At 39.2% G+C, this 22,559-nt stretch overlaps 2 protein-coding genes across 5 annotated transcripts in view; both read right to left on the reverse strand.

Annotated features, from left to right (window-relative positions):
• The window catches only part of LOC105015114 (nucleus accumbens-associated protein 2), a 34,912-nt gene extending 23,165 nt beyond the window's left edge, over nucleotides 1-11,747 (reverse strand). For 2 of the 4 annotated variants that reach the window (XM_010877987.4, XM_010877989.4), the window contains exon 1: nucleotides 11,517-11,747. The gene's annotated coding sequence lies outside the window, so the exon portion shown is untranslated. Of the gene's footprint in view, nucleotides 1-4,076; nucleotides 4,146-9,094; nucleotides 9,133-11,516 lie in introns of all 4 variants that reach the window. The other 2 variants (XM_020053561.3, XM_010877988.4) reach the window with 2 other exon arrangements.
• Nucleotides 11,748-16,965: 5,218 nt separating this feature from the next.
• Nucleotides 16,966-20,129, reverse strand: tmem250 (transmembrane protein 250). The gene is made up of 2 exons (XM_010877991.3): nucleotides 19,873-20,129; nucleotides 16,966-19,535 (listed from the first exon to the last, which is right to left on the reverse strand). The coding sequence occupies exon 2, from the start codon at nucleotides 19,347-19,349 to the stop codon at nucleotides 18,930-18,932; it is 420 nt and encodes a 139-aa protein (XP_010876293.1). The 5' UTR covers nucleotides 19,350-19,535; nucleotides 19,873-20,129; the 3' UTR covers nucleotides 16,966-18,929.
• Nucleotides 20,130-22,559: the final 2,430 nt, after the last annotated feature.

Raw genomic sequence — 22,559 nt, forward strand, 5'->3', positions numbered from 1 at the left:
GCAAAGTGCCTTAAAAACAAAAAAGTAAATGTCCTCAAATAGCCCTGATTAAATTTGGACCTCAATTCAGTTGAGATTATGTGCAAAGAATTGAAAATTGCCCTTCACCAAAGCTCCCCATCGAATTTGATGGAGCTTGAGCAGTTTTGCAAACAAGAATTGGCATAAAAAACCATGTCTAGATGTGTAAATCTAGTAGAGACTTATCTGAAAAGACTTGTGGCTGTAATTGCTGCATCTCCCAAATTGGCTAAAGGGGAGAATACTTATGCAATTCATTATTTTCTGTTTTGTATTCATAATAAATTTAGAACAATTAGTAGACAGGCCCTTCTTGTCCGGTTAGTTTTGTTGGACGGCCAGCTCTAGGAAGACTTTTTGTGGTTGTAAATTTCTATTTCACAACTGTGTGCTCTTAGGAACTTTCAATGCAGTAACAGGGGGCTAAGGGAGGGTGAGCCCAGACCAATTTGCCCTCACCTCCGCTCGCCCAGAGTTAGAGGCTGACAGATTTTGGTCTAAACTCTTCTTGCCAGACACAATGAAACTCCTAAAAGTTGACTAAAGTCTGCAAAAAAGCACCTGGTAGTACTGGGAAGCCAAGAAGACTGGACAAATGTTCTGTGGACAGACAAAAAGTATCATTTTTTAGACTGCATTCCATTACGTCTGGCGAAAATCAAGCATTCCACAGTAAAAACCTAATGTCAACAGTCCAGCATGGTAGTGGCGGTGGTAATGTCAACAGTCCAGCATGGTGGTGGTGGCATAGTGGTGGTGGTAATGTCAAGAGTCCAGCATGGTGGTGGTAATGTCAACAGTCCATTGTGGTGGTGGTAATGTCAACAGTTCATTGTGGTGGTGGTAATGTCAACAGTTCAGCATGGTGGTGGTGGTAATGTCAACAGTCCAGCATGCTGGTGGTGGTAATGTCAACAGTCCAGCATGCTGGTGGTGGTAATGTCAACAGTCCAGTGTGGTGGTGGTGATGGTAAGGTCAACAGTTCAGTATGGTGGTGGTGGTGGTAATGTCAACAGTCCAGCATGGTGGTGGTGGTGGTAATGTCAACAGCCCAGCATGGTGGTGGTAATGTGATGTCTTGGGGCTGCATTGCTGCCTCAGGACCAGGACTACCTGCCATCATTGAAGGAACTCTACTCTGTATCAGATCACTCTAAAGGAGTGTCAGACCATCCGTCCATTAAAGGAACTCTGCTCTGTATCAGATCACTCTAAAGGAGTGTCAGGCCATCCGTGCATTGAAGAAACTCTGCTCTCTATCAGATCACTCTAAAAGAGTGTCAGACCATCTGTCCATTAAAGGAACTCTGCCTCTGTATCAGATAATTCTAAAGGAGTGTCAGGCCATCTGTCCTTGAGCTGAAGCAGACCTGTGTCATGCAGTAAGACAATGATCCAACACACCCCTCTGAGTCTACATCAGAATGGCTGATAATCAACAAATTAAGTATTTTGAATAGGTGTAACTGTCAATAGTGTCCTGTGTTACTCATTAGGTGGTGCATGTGTTCGATTCCCAAGGGGGGCCAGTATGTAAAATGTGAATTTTTGTACTGTACGTTACTCTGCAAAATGTCAGGCAAGTTTTATGCTCAGCTAATAACACATGCTATCAGATCACTGGACATACTTTAAGGGTACAGTTGGATCACACAATTAACCCAATTGAAATTGGCAATATTTTCCTAAAACACAATGTGACCTTACCTTTTTCAGACATATAACCACCAATCACAATCCCAGTCAAAATATATTCAGGTATCCAGCAGGCAATGTTTAAATTGACTCGAATATTTTAGGGTCATGCAACCGGAGTGGCTCTTTAAAAAGGGTGAATAAAAGGTGATATACTAGTTCCCTAGGCCGAATTGCAAAATGTGACAATTCCCCCCAAAAGCTGTGCTTCATAACATAATACTAATTTAGATGTAATTGCTGATGGTAATAACGTTGACACTGCGGTTTTAATTTCCATAATTTATGGAACTGCCATACTTGAGGCATACATTGTGTTCAGGCCTGAAGCAAAGCGGGTGTAACTAGCAAAAGCGGGCTTGCTGTCTGTTTTATGCTAATCCAATAACACATGCTCTTCAAGTCATGCCAACGTTCATAAACGGTGAATAAAGGGTGATATAACTGCTCCATATGTAGGGTGCACTAGAAAACCCAGGGAAGCTGGACTCGTGATACTATCAAAATGGCATTAGAATTCCATAATCCTATCACCCCTCAGCACTTCTCTTACACACACACACACTGACTCACACACCAACGCACACACAAACTGGCGTGAGATCCATGCCATGTGATCTTGCCAGGCACTATGCCAAAGGCCAACCATGTCACTTACCAGAAATCTCACAGAGAGAGAGCGTTTACATGAACGAAAGAGAGGGACAGTGAGTGAGAACGAGAAAGGAAGGGAGGGGAAGAGAAAGGGGACTTTAGTTTTGCCGAAAGCTACTTGTCAGACCCCTCTACAACACACACTGAAGCAATATAAAACTTCACATCTTCAATGTTCTTGAGGCAGTAGGTTCCCAGTAAAATCTAGCACATGAGTTAGTTATTATGTTAAATAGTTCTGGTGAGCATGTTTACTGTCCATTGTCTCAGTTCTTGGATGACTTCCAGAAATGCACAGAAGGAGCCAAAGCAGCCAAATCAGTTACAATCCCCCATGTAAAAGGTAAAGTTTAAATCCTAATACCTCTCTCTCTCTCTCTCGCTCCCTTCATTTCACATTAAGTGAATGTGTGGGGTAGTTTGTACATGTGTAAGAGGAGAGAGTGTGTGTGTCTATATATGTGAGTTCAGGTAGAATGGATAGAAGTAAATGCACTGCTAGGACATACTGATAAAATGCTACTGGAAAATGTGTCACTAACAATTCATTCTTAACATAACATCAACCAGCAACATTCTATAGTTTGATTTAAACTTTCATCCAAAATGTAGTTTAAAGAAAACCCACACACAACAGTTAGGCTCCAAAGGTAGGCCAACCCATATTGTAGTAAAGGTCATATACAATCCGAGAAAACAGAATTTCCTTAAGCTCAGAGAAATGTTTCTTAAATATCAATAATCAACAAACCCAACTGCTAAAAATGGACTATAATGACAATAGAGTAACTACAACTTAATTGACTGGATATGGTCAGAATGTTTGTGTAAACCTCAATTTGGACCTAGACCTTTTTGTTAGACAGCATGGTAATAACAGCAATGGACTAAGCTGCTTTTCTGGTAGAGGAGCTGCAGACCAAGACATTGTTCTATGTGGAAAACTTGTTTCTAGGCAAATAAACAAGCAATACATTTGAATGTGTCATCATATTTCCACATCATTTCTCTGTAAACCCCATGTGAATCCCATGGGTTGGTTGGGTATGGTTCTTAGACATCAATGTATTATTGCCTGCTAGACGTATATGCTCCCGTGTTGACCATTCCAGAGAATAGGTGGTTTTGGTGCCACCAATCTTGAGATGAGGTGGGAGTACATAAGATGTGAATTAAGGTTGTCAGCAAGATGTTTTGTTGAAGCACAAAACTGTCCTTCGGTGTGTTATTAATTGATTGAATTGAACTTGGCGTGTATGGTATTAAGTGTGGCGAAAAAAATGTCAAAGAAAAAATTCTGAAAAGGTCAGACACAAGATTATAGCCAAGAATGGACAATTTCAAGTGAACTTGACGTTCCAGCTGTTCCTACTGCACGTAATGTTACCAAGACGTTTAATGCCTATGCCACTGTAGTCAACCTCCATGGATTTGGCTGCAAGAGAAAACTTGAATGAAGATCACAGTAAAGGATTATTCAAATTGTGGAGAAAGCACCTCAATCCACTGCCATTCAGATTCAAGCTGACATTCAGACGAAAGTGACAACAGGTTTAAGTCGCACCCTCCGTTGCCAACTCAATTAATGAGAGAAAAACGCAAGAAAGCTTGACTGCAATTTGCCAAAACAGACCTTAACACGCCACAATCCACAATCCACAATCCACAAGAAGAAATTGAATCCTTCAAAGAAAATAAAACTTACCCCACAGTCAAACATTGAGGAGGTTCAGTGATGTTTTGGGGTTGCTTTGCTGCTTCCGACTCTGGTGATCTAGAACATGTGCATGGAACCATGAAATCAGCAGAATACATTGGCATTTTGGAGAGCAATGTTTAACACACTTTCAGAAAGCTGGGTCTATGTCAAAGGTCATGGGTCTTCCCACAGGACAATGACACCAAACACAATTTAAAAGCACCCAGGAATGATTCACGTCAAAACACTGGACTGTTCTGAAGTGGCAGCATTGAGTCCAGATCTAAATCCCTTTAAATCCTTAGGAGAGATGAAAAAAGCAGCTGGGAGGCACCATTCAAATTTGGGTGAAGCAGTTTACACAAGAAACTGCCAGTATAGAGGTGAAAGGGAGCACACTGATGGCTATAGGAAGTGCTTGATTTAAGTTATTTTGGCCAAATGTGCTCCCAAATATTTAGTCTAGGTTGTCTATATTATTTATAGAGACTATTGCAAATTATTTGAAAGTACAAGGGTGCCAATACGTTTTGGCCAAAACTGGACAATGCTACCAGCAGGACAATGCTCCATGCCACAAAGCCAATCAAGGTGTGGATGGAGGACCACCAGATCAAGACCCTGTCATGGCCAGCCCAATCCACAGACCTGAACCCCATTGAAAACCTCTGGAATTTGATCAAGAGGAAGACGGATGGTCACAAGCCATTAAAAAAAGCAGAGTTACTTGAATTTTTGTGCCATGAGTGGCATAAAGTCAACCAACAGCAATAAGACTGGTGGAGAGCATGCCAAGACGCATGAAAGCTGTGATTTAAAATCAGGGTTATTCAACCAAATATTGATTTCTGAACTCTTTCTATATTAAAACATTAGTATTTTGTTGTTGAAAAATGAATATTATTTTGTTTTCTTTGCATCATTTGAGGTCTGAAAACAATGCATATTTTTTGGGTTATTTTGACCAGTTGTTGTTTTCTACAAATAAATACTCTTAATGCAGAGGTTCCCAAACTAGGGGTGGTGACCCCATGTGGGATCACCTGATATGAAAATGGGGTCGGGGGAGAATGTTTTACAGTTGACTCTCATAGCCTCAAATAAAAAAATAACGATTATTTCATTTTTCTTCACATGGCTAGGGTCGCGAGAATTTTTAGATATTGAAATGGGGTCGTCGGCCTAAAAAGTTTTGGGAACCGCTGTCTTTATGACAATATGTTTATTTGGAATTTGGGTGTAATGTTGTCAGTAGTTTATAGTTCTTTCAGATCTACTGTACGTTCTATACAAAAGATGATGTAAGAGGACAGGATGTATGCCTGCACTGTATCACGTACCATGCACATACTCATCCCATTGCCTCATCATCATGATGATCTCTATAGGGTCTCAGTCAGAAGCCAGATGAACACTGTTAAGGGCCTTTTTACACAGACCCTTGGTAGCATGATTTCTCCCTCCCCATCTCACAAAGTGCGATAGCTAAGCCAAAGAATGAAAAAGCCATAAATCAACACTAGGTGTCATTTTGCAGTGTGCACTGTAAACAAAGAATGAGGAAATCTCATCTCAAATATTGGTGTTCATATAAACATTCACTCCCACATACTGGAAGTTAAATAAAATATCTCTTCTCATTCCAAGCACCAAGATATACTGTAACTATAAGGCTGAATATTTATATCACAAAAACCAGACTCAAGTACAGTAGTTCAAAAAGATGAGACATTCTTTTACTGATAGAGCAACATTGTGGGTGGATCCTTCAATGCTGGAAAATAAACATGGCAATGTAAGGTGTAAAGTAAACCTTCCTTTAAAGCTTGTGATAAAGATTCTCCATTCCTCTCCCCCTTTCCTCATATTTCAATGTCTGTGTGTGTATGTGTGTGTCTTCTCACCACCCCTTGGCCCCCTGTGGAATGTTTTGTAGTGTGGGCCTATGGAGGGAGGGCATCCCAGGACACAGCACACACAAATACAGCTGTTGAGCGCCATCACAGCGCTTGGCGGCCGTCCAACTCAAAGACAGGCGACGGTGAAAGCCTTGCTAGAGAAAAAAAACACTTTCCATGTATGTGGTCTTAAACATTAAAGATAAGAACTTGGCAGTAAACCTTAATTCCCTCACTGACTTCCTAGCAATAAAGCAAAAAATATATATAGAAAAAAGGTGTAATTTTGTGAATCCTAAAGAGAAGTAGGCTTGTACACATGCCTACCAATACACACGCCTACCAATACACACATACACACTGAGCATATAGGTTTTGATTGAGATCATAAGTAGAGAGCTAGTGTTAGTCTGTATTATCTTTCTCTTGTTAAGTATGACAGCTGAGATGATTTTCACAGTGCAAAGAGCTGCTGTGTGAAAGGCAAACCTGTAGTCTTGGAGTGCTGGAAGCCAGCCATGTTAGTTACAAACACACACACACAAGGCAAATGAGGCCAACCTCCAACAAGTCACCGCCCATTCCATCTCATGTAGATGAAAACATTTTTTGAGACCCTAATCTGTTGGAAAGAGAAAACAGAAGAGCCACTTGCAATGTACTGGTCTATGAGGAGTAACTAAACAAAACAAAGATTGTGTGTGTGACAGTAAGATAGCAAGAAAGAGTGAAAGCATGATCGAGTAGGAGAGAGAGACTGCGAGAGAGAGCCGGAAATGAAGAAATTGCCACGAGCCACATGTAAGGCACAACCAGTACAGTAGGCATTGTGTGGAGTCACATGTCTGGGGCTTCAGTGACGATGAAATCCAGCCAGACCTCAGGTCATGGAGAAGCTCTAATACAGTATGTCACCATCAGAGTAAATGGTTGAAAATCTGGGATTATGTCAAATGACACTCTTTTCTCTGATCGATTCTGCAAATGTAAAGGATGCAGCCTATTGAATCCATTTAATTAACAATATACTATGCACTGTATGTATGTTTACACTCATAATTTAGGCTTACTGTAAGCACAAATCCATGAAACAACAACAGAGACAAATAGAAGACAAACTCTAGATTAGTTTATAAGCACTTCTATTCACTGCATACTATTTAGTTGATTTTCTGTTACACAGTAATGGAGTAATGGCATTTCGTTGTCTCATAGGTTAATTATGACAGTGCTTATTACTCTCAAAATTGTGAACGGAATGTATGTTTTTCATGAATAACTAAAAACATTTTATTGGTATTTACCTAATAAATAATGGGAATATCCATGAACAATGTTTGTTGCAAATGTTTAAAGGGGACTCGCATTCCAACTCTTAATTTGCATTGCACCATGCAGATAACTAACTTGAACCCCTGGATCAGTGCCATCTGAATTTGTTGCCTTTACACCCACATATACACACATACACACAACAGTGCAAATGTATGCGCACACAGACACACACACTTACTCAATGTGATATGTTGTTCTCGAGGCATATAATGCTGAGGTTTGTAAGAAATGTGGTTTGATCAGGCTGGAGGAGGGGTGTTGATGTATACTCATCAGTTGATAATGCTTATAATGGAAATTTTTAACATCTGAAGTGTTCTCTTTGGTGAATGGCCCTTTGTGCAAGATACCATTAGAGCAGTAAAGGACAGGAGGTTGGGACTTAATATTAATTTCCTGGAATGTGAAAGGTCTGAGTCAGACAATTAAGACAGAGAACGTTATTATCCACCTGAAATTATAGTGAAAATATTGAAACATACTTAAAAATGATTCTCATGTTAGACTGTAATACGATGTATATGGGTGTTTGTACAAAGAAAGGCTTGTCCATTTATGACTCTGTATGACTGTATTTCCTGTTGAAATGGAATATGTTACTAGCTAGAATTGTGACAAAAAAACTCATACTTTGTGCCAATCAACCCCACTATGGGGCGGGTGGCCACAAGTGGAAAGAGTGTTCAATTGCTTATAACTCCATGTTGGAATTAGATTAAGAAGATAATTTCTTCTTCTTCCTATTTCAACCCAAGATCTTGGTCCATCAATTGATGTTGAAAGGAGTAGGAATTACTGGTGCTGAAAATTAAGCAGAAGATAGGGTGTCTAATTTTTTTAATATTTTGATTAATTTTTCTAAGATAATTGTCAAAATAAAAAATGAATTACATCACAACTAAAAGTAATAAAAATAAAAACAAAAGTTAGGTTTATTGGATGACGTCACTGTGTTATGTTTTTAAGGCATTGCAGCCAAACTACTTTTTGGGCTATACCATGGGTGTCGCAAGTGATTTGAATGTTCCTTGTTATTTTACTATAACCCTCTCCATACAAAGTCGGCTGAGTAGGAGGGAAGTAACATTTTGTTATTGTTTAATTTTAGCAAACAACAATACTGCGGGGCATTGCTCCAAATTGAGGCAGCTACTTAAAAAGCTAATTACATATTGTATTAGCTAGCAAGTTAATTGTCTCAATGAGAAAAAAATCTATGTTATGTTGCTATGTTGCGATTGTCGAGGAAGCCATTTAAAAAAAACACCATCTTGTTCATGGCAAGACATTATATATAGATATGGTAATAGTAGGGCACTACACTGTAAGGATCTTCTTAAATCAGTCGGCAAAAATGTTAACATGGTTAATTGGAAAAAAAAATTGGAAGACCAGACCTGTAGTGAAAATACAATAAAATACAAAGGTTGTGCTTGCAATGCTATTTCAACACCATTAATAGCAATGAAATGTATTGCACCAATGGGCAACAAGGTTTATATTACCAGTTAAGTATTAGTGCTATTAATAAAAACATATAAATAAAATATAAATATTATTAGTGCTAGACACCGTAAATCTATAGTGTAGGATTTTGTCAACTAGGCTGAACAGCTCAAGGCTCTGACGGGCTACATACCAAACAAACTCAGTTCCCCATTCAATGTCATATTACTTTTAAAATCCAAAAGATGAAAAGCAATTGAGTTAACATTCACATAGACTTTGTGCTCTGTAGCATTTGATATATTTTAGGATACACTTCTTTGTAAAAGTTTGAGATTCCTGTACCTTTATTTGGAAGACTTCAGACAGAAACACAGGTATCTCTGTGAAATGAAATTATATATTTTTAAAAAATAAAATGTATACTGTATATATACACTATACTACACACACTTACATACAGTGCCTTGCAAAAGTATTCAGTGCCGTATAAAATTGTAAATAGAAATGTACTTGTGTTTTAGAATTTTTATTTAAAAAAACACTGACACTCAACATCAATTATTGAATGGTGACTTTGAAATATGTTGGAAAATATTTGTAATAAAAAACAAATATGTTGCTTGCAAAACTATTCAACCCCTATTCAGCATGCAGTGTGATTTTAGCCCCTTCTTCTTGGCACAATGTAAAAAAATTTGGTGCTTAAGCCACTCCAATGTTGCACTGCCCTTTAACTTGACCTTTCCTCCAAAGCATCAGAGCAATCCAGGTTCTCTTTCAGCATTTCCCTTTATTTTGCAACATCCACTCTTCCTTACATATTTTAAATATGCTTACCCCTGCTGATGAGCAGCATACCCAAAGCATGATGCTGCCACCACGATACTTCACTTTTTGATCAAAAAGTACTATCTTAGTTTCACCTTATTACAAAATATTTTCCCACACTGCCTCTGGGTCACTGGAACTGACTGCCGCTGACTGTCAGGCTTTCAGATGCAGTTTCTTTCTTGAGACTTTCCGATACATATTTTATGCAGAGCTCTTAATATGATTGATCGGTACAACATTAATCCACATCCAGACACCAAACTCTGTAGCTCCTGCAAAGTAATTGTTGGCCTCTCCGTGGCTACTCTCACCAGTCTCATTTTTGTTGAGGCACTGAGTTTTGATTAACATCCTTTTTTGGAAGAATTAAGGTGCAGTTTCTGAATTTCTGGTTACTGGTCCTATTGTGGTCACTGGGATATCCAAACCCTTGGATGAGAGCTATTTTAATGGTTCACTGGAGGCCAATCGGTCACAGGTTTAAATACTTTTGCAAGTCACTGTATATTCCAACAACAACCAATTAAAAGGTTTTGGCAAATGTATATATGGAGGTAAAACATATTATTAGTCGACACAGAGACATTAGTATACATAGTTCTAGTACCACCAATAAGGATTTCAACATACAACTTGTGTTCTCCCTCTAAAAGGTTTTAAACACAAATTATTTTAATTAATTTTTAATTTAAATATTTTCTCTTTGCCTATTGGCAAAGTTTAAGAATACACAAGCTAATCACAATTAATTGGATTTGCAAGATAAGCCATTGTTTTACAACCACTGTATTAGGATATGAAATACAACTTTTTAGATATAATGTCACTGAAATGTTAGAGAAATACCACTCTCCAAACATTCTGAACAAGAACAATGACATTTATTACAGTGTACCATGGTAGTACAATGAAAAATGTCATGGTACTCTTATGGTATTTTGTTCACTACCATCTGAAGAAAATACCATAGAATTGGTAGCCTACAAATACTCTGGCATTTTCCTGCTATGATGGTAACCCAATAACTGTTTTATTGAAGCAGATTTTTGGTTTTTCACTTTATAAGTTACCTAACACATTCTCTAACACATTCTCATTTACAGCAAAATCATTGGGAACAATTAGTGTTAAGTGTTTTGCTCAGGTGCAGAACGACAGTTTAATTGCGTTTATTTCCCACTACACCACTGCATGGTTGTACTTGCAAACTTTAAGACTAAAACCCATGTGCGTTTTCACCCACTGTGGACGAAGTGGGTAGACAGTAGGCAACAAGATATACAAGCAAACCCGGTTTTCCCATCCTTTACGAGTGAGTCTTATACAGTTTGTCATAATAGACTTGTTCATGGTGATACCATAACTTCATGATTTACAGACATGAATAGGCTATGGAATGTACGTGTGGTACTGGTGATGTCGGCATCATTTTTGTTATAATGCGTTTTTGGTTGGACTTAACCAATGACGCAATTACCGACATCCCACTTTCGCCACTCATCCCGTCAGAAACATTTTGTCGACTAACATGAAGTGACATCCAAAATGTTTTACATGTTATAGAGTTATGCTTTTTGGCAAAGTAACATTTCAAAACATCTGAGCAAATGCCTCACGTTCTACCACGCGCGTTACATTTCTCGAAATCCAGTTCCATTCAGTCAATGTCATCAACTCACCATTTTCTAACAAAACCTAAAATTGACGAAAGTATATGGCTATTCGAAATAATAAGGCTTGTAAAAAGTGAAAGTGTTGTTATAATTTAGGCCTAAATCACTGTCGCAATATCAACGCTGAATGTCTGTAGCCAAGCGATGAACACGAAAGATGAGCAGATTAAATCTAAATTACGAATAACTAAAACATGGAAAAACCATATGCGTCATACAAACCAGCCTACATATGAATCTAGATGAAAGCGAATGTTTACCCGATATGCCGCTCCTCCATAAAAGGGTGCCGCCAGCAGGCTTGTCCGCACAGTGTTATTTCTTCAGTAAAGTTTTTAGGGTCCGTCTGTAACATTGGCAAACCCCGGGTTCACCTCGTTTGCTCGCTCCCTCGCTCTTCTATACTGCCCGCTCGCACCCCATCTCTGTTTCTCTGTCCCTCAGTCTCTCAGTCTGTCTGTCTGTCTCTCTCTCTCTCTCTCTCTCTCTCTCTTTCTATCCCTTGTGCAGGAAGTTGAATGCTGCTCACATGGAAGCTATATTATTAACTGTGCGCAGGCCATAGAGAATGATAGAGAGATCATCCTTACTGTACATCAAATGATTGCGTCTGTGAGCGCACGGCGAGTGCCCTTGATGCATTCTTCCTTTTGAAAAAGGGATGTTCATTTGTTCAGTTATTCATTCTTTTTGTATTCACGTTGACAGTCATGTTTACTTTTTCTGAGTGGCACGTTCATTTTTGTTTTTACAGTTATTTTAGTATACTAAGAAAACATTCTTATTTACAGCCACAATTATGGACTTGCTATGCCCCTCAACCTTTCTATCGTGTTACTTTATAATCCAGATAAAAAATGTTTAGAACTCATAACTGTAACATGATGCAATTAATTGATTATTATATGGTATCAATGACATGCTTTGTTCATCCATAACATAGCCTGCCTTTATTTAAAACTCAAAGTCAAGTGCAAATGTGTTTTGGGGGGTGTCCAATTTCATCAACAATCTATTTCCTTTATAAAAGTAAAGTCATTGTGACAGAATATTGTTACCCTTAATGGTTGGGTGAGTTGGTGTAGAAGCTCAATTCAATTACATTTTAAAATAATACAAACAAATCAGTTCAGTTGCATATGCTACCTTCAATTTGGCTTCATTGCACATTTCGAATTACCATTTGCACTTGCATTTGCCTTCATTGCACATCTATACATCCCTCTTCTAACATACATTATACTTAATACTTGCCCACATCTATTTGCACTTCTGGTTAGATGCTAACTGCATTTTGTTGTACTGTACTTGTACTGTTCAATGATAATAAAGTTGAATCTAATCTAATCAAAGCATGTCTGTCATCTCAGCATAGAAACAAAATAATACAGTCAGCACTGTAACCTCTGGATCCAGTCTATCATGCAGCATTCTGTTTTATTACTGGTGCTAACCTCTGCACATTATTGTCTTTAATGTATTTTAGTTGGCAGCGTAAATGAGCCAGGAACACCTTTCATTTGAAGTTGGTCTTGTAGGAGGGACTTTACTAAGTAAATGTTGCTGTCATCATTTCATTTAAGTGAATAGCAATATTGTGGGATGGGGCTCCAAAACTGAGGTAGGAATCTGGCAGGAAATGGCGGTGTGTCTCAAAAACCTTCCCAGTGACTTCCCAGATTGATTTTAGGGCTAGCTAACTTTAACTTAGCTAGCTAATACCAACACTTCCATCAGTCTAAATTATTTTGATGATGAAGGCATGTCTTTTCTAATTAATGTCACCCACTTTAACAATGTCCAAGTTTTTCCCAGCACCTAGAGTAACTTAAACAAATCATTGTTTAGCCCTGTTTAAATCAAACCATGTATTAGGAGACAAGCGTTTTCAAACAATTTCTGACAGTTTTCTTATAGACTATGAAAGCCACATCTGAGGCAAGGGTCCACCAGACCTTCCGCAAATGTAGGCAAAGTTCAGGGAACTCCTTGACATCCAGGAGGGCCAGACATTGGTTTATGTTTGTACAGAAGGCTGTACTGGAGAAACATCTGTATTATCTTACCTTAAAAAATAAACTGGAAAACTTGCAGTTATCAAGTGCACTTTGAAGACAGACTAGTCCTAGCGGTACTGCACACTTAGAGCATATTTTAAATTAGATCAATAGACAATAGTCAATAAACAACATTAATATACATTTTCCGGAAGACCACAGACCTGGAAGGTGTATACTGTATACTCACTAACAATGTTGTTTACCTGGTAACTAACATGGCACTCACTGTTAAACACGCGCTGTTTCTTGTGATAGTAGGATTGTCCTGGGGCCAGTTTGAGAATTTTTTTAGTTGATTCCCAACTACAAAATGATATTTTTTCTGATTCTGGACAAAATTGGAAGGACGTACAGAACCGACTTCCTACGTCATGACTCCAATACGCTTCAAGTGAAAAATAATCTTAAGACCTCAGTCAGTTAAACGCTGGGAATATCTGTTGGAAGAGTGTCCTATGTTACCTCGGGAAGTGATGCGCCCCACAAGTGACATTTCCACCCATTTAAACTATAAAACATTTGTCTCAGACGCAAGTCAGTTAGCATGTCTTGTACATCTCAATAAAAACATTGTAGTGTAAAAACACACCTGTTCAGTGTTAGGTAAAACTGCTATTGACTACTACGCCCCCAGTCATTGAATGTCTTGCAGAGCTAGATGTTCTGGTGCCAATACTGCAGTTAGAATATTTGTCAGATTACCTTTTTGTTGTTCACTGTTATTGCTTTTCTTTGTATGTTTCTATTTCATGCCTGTGTATCTGTCTATAATTATTCATTCATTGCTTAGAAACAAAGCTCTGGTCACAACCAGACAGCAATAATAAAAACACAGTTAAAAATCACAAATAACAGAATCTAAGCATTGCTGAATCAAATGAACAAAGTTAATATTTGTTCTTTTGACTTAAAAAGTTAAAATAGTAAAAAGAACCAAACTTCCTTTTGAAAATTTTATTTTTCTATGTAGGCAATGTACAACCCTGTTTCCAAACGCTGGGTAAAATGCAAATATAAACAGAATCCAATTTTGTGCAAATAATGTATTCCTACATTTAATTGAAAAATCTTACAAACACTACATATCAAATGTTTAAATGGAGAAATGTTATTGTTATTGGAAAAATAGGTGCTCATTATGAATTTGATGCCAGCAACACATTTCAAATAAGTGGGAACAGGGGCATATTTACTTCTGTGTTGCATCACCTTTCCTTTTAACAATATTCTGTAAGCATTTGGGAACTGAGGAGACCAATTGCTGGAGTTTTGAAAGTTAAATGTTTTCACAATTTTGCTTGATATAGTTGCTCAAAAGTTCGGGGTCTCCTTTGTCATATTTTTCATATCATAATGCGGCAGATGTTTTCAAATGGGTGACATGTCTGGACTGTAGGCAGGCCACTTTAGCATCCAGGCTCTTTTACTACGGGGCCATGCTGTTGTGATATGTGCAGATTGTTGTTTGGCATTGTCTTGCTGAAATAAGCAAGGCCTTCCCTGAAAAATATGTTGTCTGGATGGCAGCATATGTTGCTCCAAACCCTGTATATATTGTTTAACATTAATGGTGCCTTCACAGATGTGCAAGTCACTCATGCCATGTGCACTAATGCACCCCCATACCATCACGGATGCTGGATTTGAACAATGCACTATTAACAAGCCGGATGGTCCCTTTTTGATTAGTCAGACTACGGGACAATTTTCCACTTGTCCATCTTAAATTAGCTCGGGCCCAGAGAAGGCACAGCAGTTCTGAATCTTGTTTATATATGGTTTCATCTTTGCATGGTAAAGTTTTTACTTGCATTTGTGGATGCAGCAATGTACTGAGTTAGCAGACAATGTTTTGCTGAGCCCATGCAGTTATTTCCACTACAGAATTGTGTCTGTTTTTAATGCAGTTCCGCCCGAAGATCATGGCCATCCAATATTGTTTTTCAGGCCTTTGCATACAGAAATGTCTCTCTGATTCTCTTTTAATGATATTATATACCGTAGACGATGAGATCCTCAAACTCTTTGCAATTTTACATGGAGAAACATTATTCTTAAATTGTTGAACTATTTGCCCGCACAGTATATCACAGAGTGGTGAACTCCAACCAATCCTTACTTCTGACGGACCCATACTTTCTAGAATGATCTTTTAATACCCAATCATGTTACTGACCTGTTGCTAATTTACCTTATTAGTTGTGTGATTTTCCACCAAGTTCAGTTTTTTAGCATTACACAACATTTACAGTCATTTGTTGTCTCTGTCCCAACTTTTTTTAAGCATGTTGTGGGCATCAAATTCAAAGTGGGCATATATTTTTCAAGAAACAATAAAATGTCTCAGTTTCAACATTTGAAATGTTGTCTTTGTACTATTTTCTATTAAATATAGGGTTTAAATGATTTACACGTCATTGCATTCTGTTTTTATTTCCATTTTATGCAGTGTCCCAGCATTTTGGAAACAGCGTTGTTGTTTCATGGATTTTTCTTTGCGCTTGGCTATGTGGGGAATCTAGCTTCAGGCCTTTATTTTAAAAACTTTTAGTGACTGCCATGTTTGCTTACTATCATTCTCTATGGTGCAGACTGGCATTCTACACAAGACTTTCATTAAAGACATATGAGTTGGCCACCTTATACGGTGTCCTTGCAAGCTAAAGTTCTGGTATTCAGTGGGGAAATGGAAAGAGAGAGCCTTTGACACAAATTTCACATTTGGAAATAAACAAGATGATAATTCAACCAGTTCTCCACATTTATCAGAATGGTTGAACAGCAAAGAAAACTTCCCTCTACTCTTTTTGATATTCTGATTAAGACAACCATGTAGAAGATCTAGTTTCAGGCATTCTTTTAACGCCTGCAACGTTACATTTAGTTGGAAAACTAACCTTAAAGGTGGCTACTGCCACCTAGTGTGTTGTTTGAACAGATACAAAGCCAAAGTGGCAAACTGACTGCCAGCTTACCTTCTGCAGGTCTGAAACATGTAGATATTCTGATTAAAAAGAAAAATGGAAAGAAAAGCCTCTGTGAATCTCAGTGTGGATCCTTATCCAACCCCTATGCCCTACGCACTTGCTCGGAATACCCTCCATGGTCACGTGTTGCTGACAAAACATGGAGTGACTTCCACAGAGTGGCTAGGGGTTTAATAAACACATAAACGTGGTGCATTGTGGGACTTCACATTGCTAGTGAAGGCTGCCACATTACACACATGCTGGAAGGGGCGACTGGGTCTTATTGGTCCCTACACCTCCCTAAGCTTAACAACTTGGCTAACAACGCCCCTAACAACTTGGCTGGAGGGATCCTCCATCGTCATCTGTTGCTGATGAAACTCAGAGGGGCTTTTAGAGTGGCAAGGAGATCAATATATATATTAACTTGGGACACACTCGTGACTTGAATGATGCAAATTATGCTCCTCTTAAATAACAAAACAAGCATGAAATTCAGATTTTCCAAGCAATAAACTTTTTTAATAAACTAAGAAAATATTTGTATCTTCACCAACACATTATATAAAAGCATAAATGTGTTAGTTAAGTTCACATACATTATAAACTATGATCAAGCCTTATCAAAGTAGTTTTAACAGTAAAGACCCATAGAAACACACAGAGCAGAATCATTTGAAAATGTTTTATCCATTTATTCATATGCCCTTCCTGAAAGGCTTAGGCATAATGAAAATATACAGTGCAATGACCAGAATATTAGCAGAAACTAAAGAAACAACAGAACATTTACACATAAAGCAGTCCACATGAACTTTCTGAACAAACGCTTTGAACAGATTCTGTTATTTGTTATATGTCAAATACTGCCATTAATATATACATATTTTAATAATGGCAGTATTTTACAGCTATAATAGCAGTAGACCCCTCGCTATGAGTGTTGATGAGGATCAACATATGTTGAATTAATAGGGCTGCCTGTCGAAATGCAACCTAAGTGTCCCGGAGTAAAAACAATACAGGCTTGTGCAGGTCACGCACTTCCCCCTACTGCCAGTATTCAGCAATCTCAGAAACAAACTTGAGCTGGACTCATCTCTCTCTGGGCCATTGGTTTTCTTGTTTCTTTCCCTAAGTATTCAGCACCGATCTGAAATGACTACATTGGAAAGTCAGCTCTCTAACCATTAATGGGTTAAGTACTGAGGCTTTGCCTATAACTAGGGACCAGATGGTTTCCTGGCCAGGCCTTGTGCTTGAATTGCAGGAAAGGGGAAAACGAAGAAAAATGATAGGTTGAGTAGGACCTCTACTTTTTAGGTTGTCTCAGGACAATGACTTTGCAATGAGCAGTCATTCCCTCTCATACAATCACACACAGGTACTGTAGCCACAGGTCCAGAAAAGGAGGTACAGTTTGGCAACATGGTTCAATGTTCTTGGTATTGGAGAAAATGCAGCCTCCGCTGTTTACTGCATCTGTTGTTTCACTGACCAGAACTTTAAAGACGCTGTCTGTGACTGACCTTTTTTTAAACCTGTTTTGGTCTGGATGTGTAATATTTTATATGTGCATAATCTGTAAGTATAAAGCCATAAAACTCCCACATTTGAAAGTGAGTGGTTTTCAATTCACAGGCATATGCATGTACATTACATGGCACACATTTTTTAGGGCAGTTTTTGGCTTGACAGTGCCACTTTAAAAACCTGTGGCCAAAAATCCCAGAATGCATTTTAAAGGGAAAAATAATGGGCATATTGAATGTGAAAACTACAGGCCTTACACTTGAATTACACTACTGAATATGTTTTACACCATACTTCTAGTCTGTGCTTCAGATCAGTCCTAGTGTAGGGGGAAAATAAGCTATATAAGGTCATTGGGCCACAGCCACAAATCACAGTCTTTGTTTTGGTTGGCACAGATGGAGGTCTGGCTGATTGGCTATTGTGTTCTTAGAGAGGCCAAACAGAATGTTCTGTGTGTGAGTGTGGGATTCTGGGACTAAATGAGGGCTTTAACGAAATTCATCCAGAGTAACTTGCACTTCAAGACTGGACACCCTCTGCTGTCCTCAACAAGAAAAAGTTCCAGTGAGGAAAAGGAGAAGCCTATGACAACTTGCACTTTTGGGTGTTAACAGGCCATCTTAACTACTCCTCCACACTGGACTGGCTGAACATCACAAAAGAGAACCTTCATATTTATTTTAATCATTTAGAATGAGTGTGTGTGGGACCTGATTGCAGACATTTCCTTAAAGCCTGCTACATGTGTTTAGACTTGATAACAGCTCAAGAAGCAGGCCTTTTCACCATACCTATCATGGATATTACTGGCATCCAAAAGACAACCTACATGCATCATACACACAGGTACACAATTACTCATCCAAAATGTTTTAATGCATGGTACATTTGCCTCTGAACTCTCTCAACAGAGAATGTATAAAATAACATAACAAAAGTAATGTTATAGCGAGTCAATTCAAACACTAATACGAACCTATCCTTTTGTCATCTGTTTTCCTACAGACAACAAACTGCTTCACACCTGCCCATGTGTGCTGCGCATCACTTAGATGGAGGCCTGTCAATGGTATACAAGCGAACCCATGGTCACGTTTGTCACCAGAAGCTACATGTCCACAAACACCATGAAGCACCAGCCCAAGCCTCCCACCAGAAACATGGTGACCTGCATACTGTAGATAAACAGGTTGTTTAGTACCCCAAAGTCAAGGCGCCGGTGTCCTAGCAACAGGAGGATGACGGAAAGCTTGTACTGCAGTCGCAGGAAGACCCGGGCACACACGTACTGCAGGCAAAAGAGAGCTGACAGGGTCACCCAGAGGAGAGAGGTCAGAAGGCTGCAGCCGAAGTAGAGCAGGAAACGCAGGAAGCCGTACATGCAGCGCGAGCGCAAGTACAGGTCAAAATTGTTGTACTTGGTGCGCACAAGCTGGGTGGTGCGTGCCGGCCCACAGGCCGAGTGCATGCAGGTGGTGTGTGGACCATGGAAACTGCGCACCCGCCGAGGGATGGGGATCACAGGCATGAGTGGGGAAATTGAGGACCCGGTTTCTGCTGGGAGTCCCGGTAACAGGCCTCGTCCTCTGCTTTAGAGTTGGTGGTGGTTATCATTATTGGCTGACTTTTATTGCTTAGGAACCCCTCACTAGGTATGTAGGCCTTTGATAAGGTTTATTTGGTTTACGTCGATATCAGGATTGCAGACCAGGCTCTGTAAAATGTAACAACATACATTTCTTACTGTACTAGGACACACCCACATACTGTAAGTATATAAAATATATAACAAGTAGGTCTCCTTCAATCAGTCTCTCGCACTCACTCGCAAAGATACATGCACACGCGCGCGCGCACGCACACACACACACACACACACACACACACTCACACACTCACACTCACACACACACACACACACACACACACACACACACACACACACACACACACACACACACACACACACACACACACACACACACACACACACACACACACGCATCAAATGTTTTGAGACAATAAATTAATTAACATTCGAATTTACACACCGTTTGTTAAGAAAATGAAGGATTTTGAGTTTCCTTGAAGAATGACTTGAACAACGAATTTTCAGCATTCAATTCTATATTCAACAACTGACTCAAAAACGTCTTCCTCTTCACCACAATGGTGGTGCGGCCCGGAAAAACGGATGCAAGTCACGAACTCAGTGCAAATAGACCTGCACACAGAGTAACACATTGAGTTTGTAGTTACAACCTCTGAAACGTCGTTCCGTGGATATATGGGTGGTAGTGTTGCTCCGACAACGGGTTCTGTTGTACGTTAAGTCGTAAATCCTGTCGTAAAATATCAAAGAGTTAAAACAAAGAGGGGCACTATCACGATACTTCCGGGTATGCTTTTAGGCACACCAGACGTCTCGACTAGGCGGCCGGCATGATTTGGTGCCTCACATGTTTTTGGTGCCTCAATAAGAATAACTAGTTGTGATTTCTGTCGAAGTATAATCGCAAAATCTGTATTCCAGTCTTGATGGCCGACACTGTCTGTAACCACAATGAAAGGGGCAAACTGACACGTGTAATTTTTGTCCAAAACATTAATGTGCGCTCTGGTACATTTCTAACGTCAACCCTTCAACTGGGAGTCATATTTTTCAAATCTCTGCACCCAATGAGTGTAACGAATCGATACCTAATCACTGTACCTTTATTCATTGGAACGTGTGTACTGTATATCACCTCATGGTCTGGAAAAAATAATCTGTGTATTTTTATCTCATTTTAGGGCAGAGGCATTTATAAAATCTAGATTGCAATGAATTGCAGTTGGACTCAACATACAAAGTTTACCGTCATATTTGTGGAGAAATTTAAATGTTATTATATGGACCATCTGAATGAGGGAAATAATTGGATCTTAATTAACATTAAAAATATTTTTTTATTTTATATGAAGGAGTCATATATATGATTTGTTTTTTTACTCTACTGCTAGCATACATACAAGCAAAAATTACCAGCAGACATTTGCAGTTAATGTTTCAAATATTATTTTCCAACAACATTTCTCTGAGCATTTGGAGTAATGACCCTAAATCGCCAGAAGCGCAACATTTTCAGGAAGCCAATCACGCTTTTGGTGACCTGAATATTTTACGCTATTTACTTTTTTGCGTGTCTTTTGTAGCTGTTTATGCCGCAACACAGAAGAGCGTCTTCTCAAATGTGAAGCAAGGTGGATTTTTTTTACCTTAAGACTCTACATCCCCAGGTCAAGAAGAACTTGACCTTGCATGTACACCCCTCACATTTTTGCAAATATTTGATTATATCTTTTCATGTGACAACACTGAAGAAATTACACTCGTGTACAGCTTGTATAACAGTGTACATTTGCTGTACCCTCAAAATAACTCAACACACAGCCATTAATGTCTAAACTGCTGGCAACAAAAGTGAATACACCCCTAAGTGAAAATGTCAAAATTGGGCCCAATTAACCATTTTCCCTCCCTGGTGTCATGTGACTCATTAGTGTTACAAGGTCTCATGTGTGAATGGGGAGCAGGTGTGTTAAATTTGGTGTTATCGCTCTCACACTCCCTCATACTGGTCACTGGAAGTTCAACATGGCACCTCATGGCAAAGAACTCTCTGAGGATCTGAAAAAAAGAATTGTATAGCTCTACATAAAGATTGCCTAGGCTATAAGAAGATTGCCAAAACCCTGAAACTGAGCTGCAGCACGGTGGCCAAAACCATACAGCGGTTTAACCGGACAGGTTCCACTCAGAACAGGCCTCACCATTTTCGACCAAATAATCTGTGTGCACATGCTCAGCATCATATCCAGAGGTTGTGTTTGGGAAATAGACGTATGAGTGCTGCCAGTGTCGTGGAAAACACTTCAGGTTTCCAGACAAAAAATGCAAAGCCTTCGATTCCAAAAGTAGACTTAATTGACGTCATAAAGCCGTGCTGATCTGCAGAGCAACCAAGCCTTAAACTTCCAAAACCTTAAACTTCCAAACCTTAAACACACATTTTTATACAGTATGGTTATACAATGATATTAGGTCCTCCCATTATGGTCCTCCCATTATGCTAATTTCTGGATGGCTCCTTCTCGAATCTTCCATCAATGTTTTTCACAACCCTCTGGGATTCGCTCCCCCAGTCACTACTCATCATGACTCAGCATATTCTCTGAAATGGAAAGATTTCCTTATCTATGGTCTCACTCATCCTCCCAAGATTTTGCAATGACAGTCAAGGACAAGCTACAGGTCCTTCTGTCCTCAATATGAGATAACAACAACCACTCATTGCACTGACCATGGGAGCAATAGTTCATCACTCTCTCTTAACAATTAAACTGTTTGGGAAAATAATATGAGCCCTGGTTAAATGTTTTCTCAATTAACACTCAATTAATATGCAAGTGATCACATGAGACGTTCTGTCTACTCTTCATCAGGTTAATGTGAAATAACTTTTTATGGAAATATCCCTACACCAGCATTGCTACAGAGGTTGAAGGGGTGGGGTGTCAGCATGTCAGTGCTCAGACCATACGACGCACACTGCATTAAATCGATCTGTATCGCTGTCATCCCAGAAGGAATCCTCTCCTAAAGATTATGCACAAGAAAGCCTGCAAACAGTTTGCTGAAGACAAGCAGACTAAGGACATGGATTAGTGGAACCATGTCCTGTGGTCTGATGAGACC

This window comes from Esox lucius, chromosome 14 (assembly GCF_011004845.1).
Source record: "Esox lucius isolate fEsoLuc1 chromosome 14, fEsoLuc1.pri, whole genome shotgun sequence".
Lineage (NCBI taxonomy): Eukaryota > Metazoa > Chordata > Actinopteri > Esociformes > Esocidae > Esox > Esox lucius.

Excerpts from the sequence above, each read along its gene's own strand:
- tmem250 (XM_010877991.3), bottom strand. The coding sequence starts at position 19,349 with ATGCCTGTGATCCCCATCCCTCGGCGGGTGCGCAGTTTCCATGGTCCA.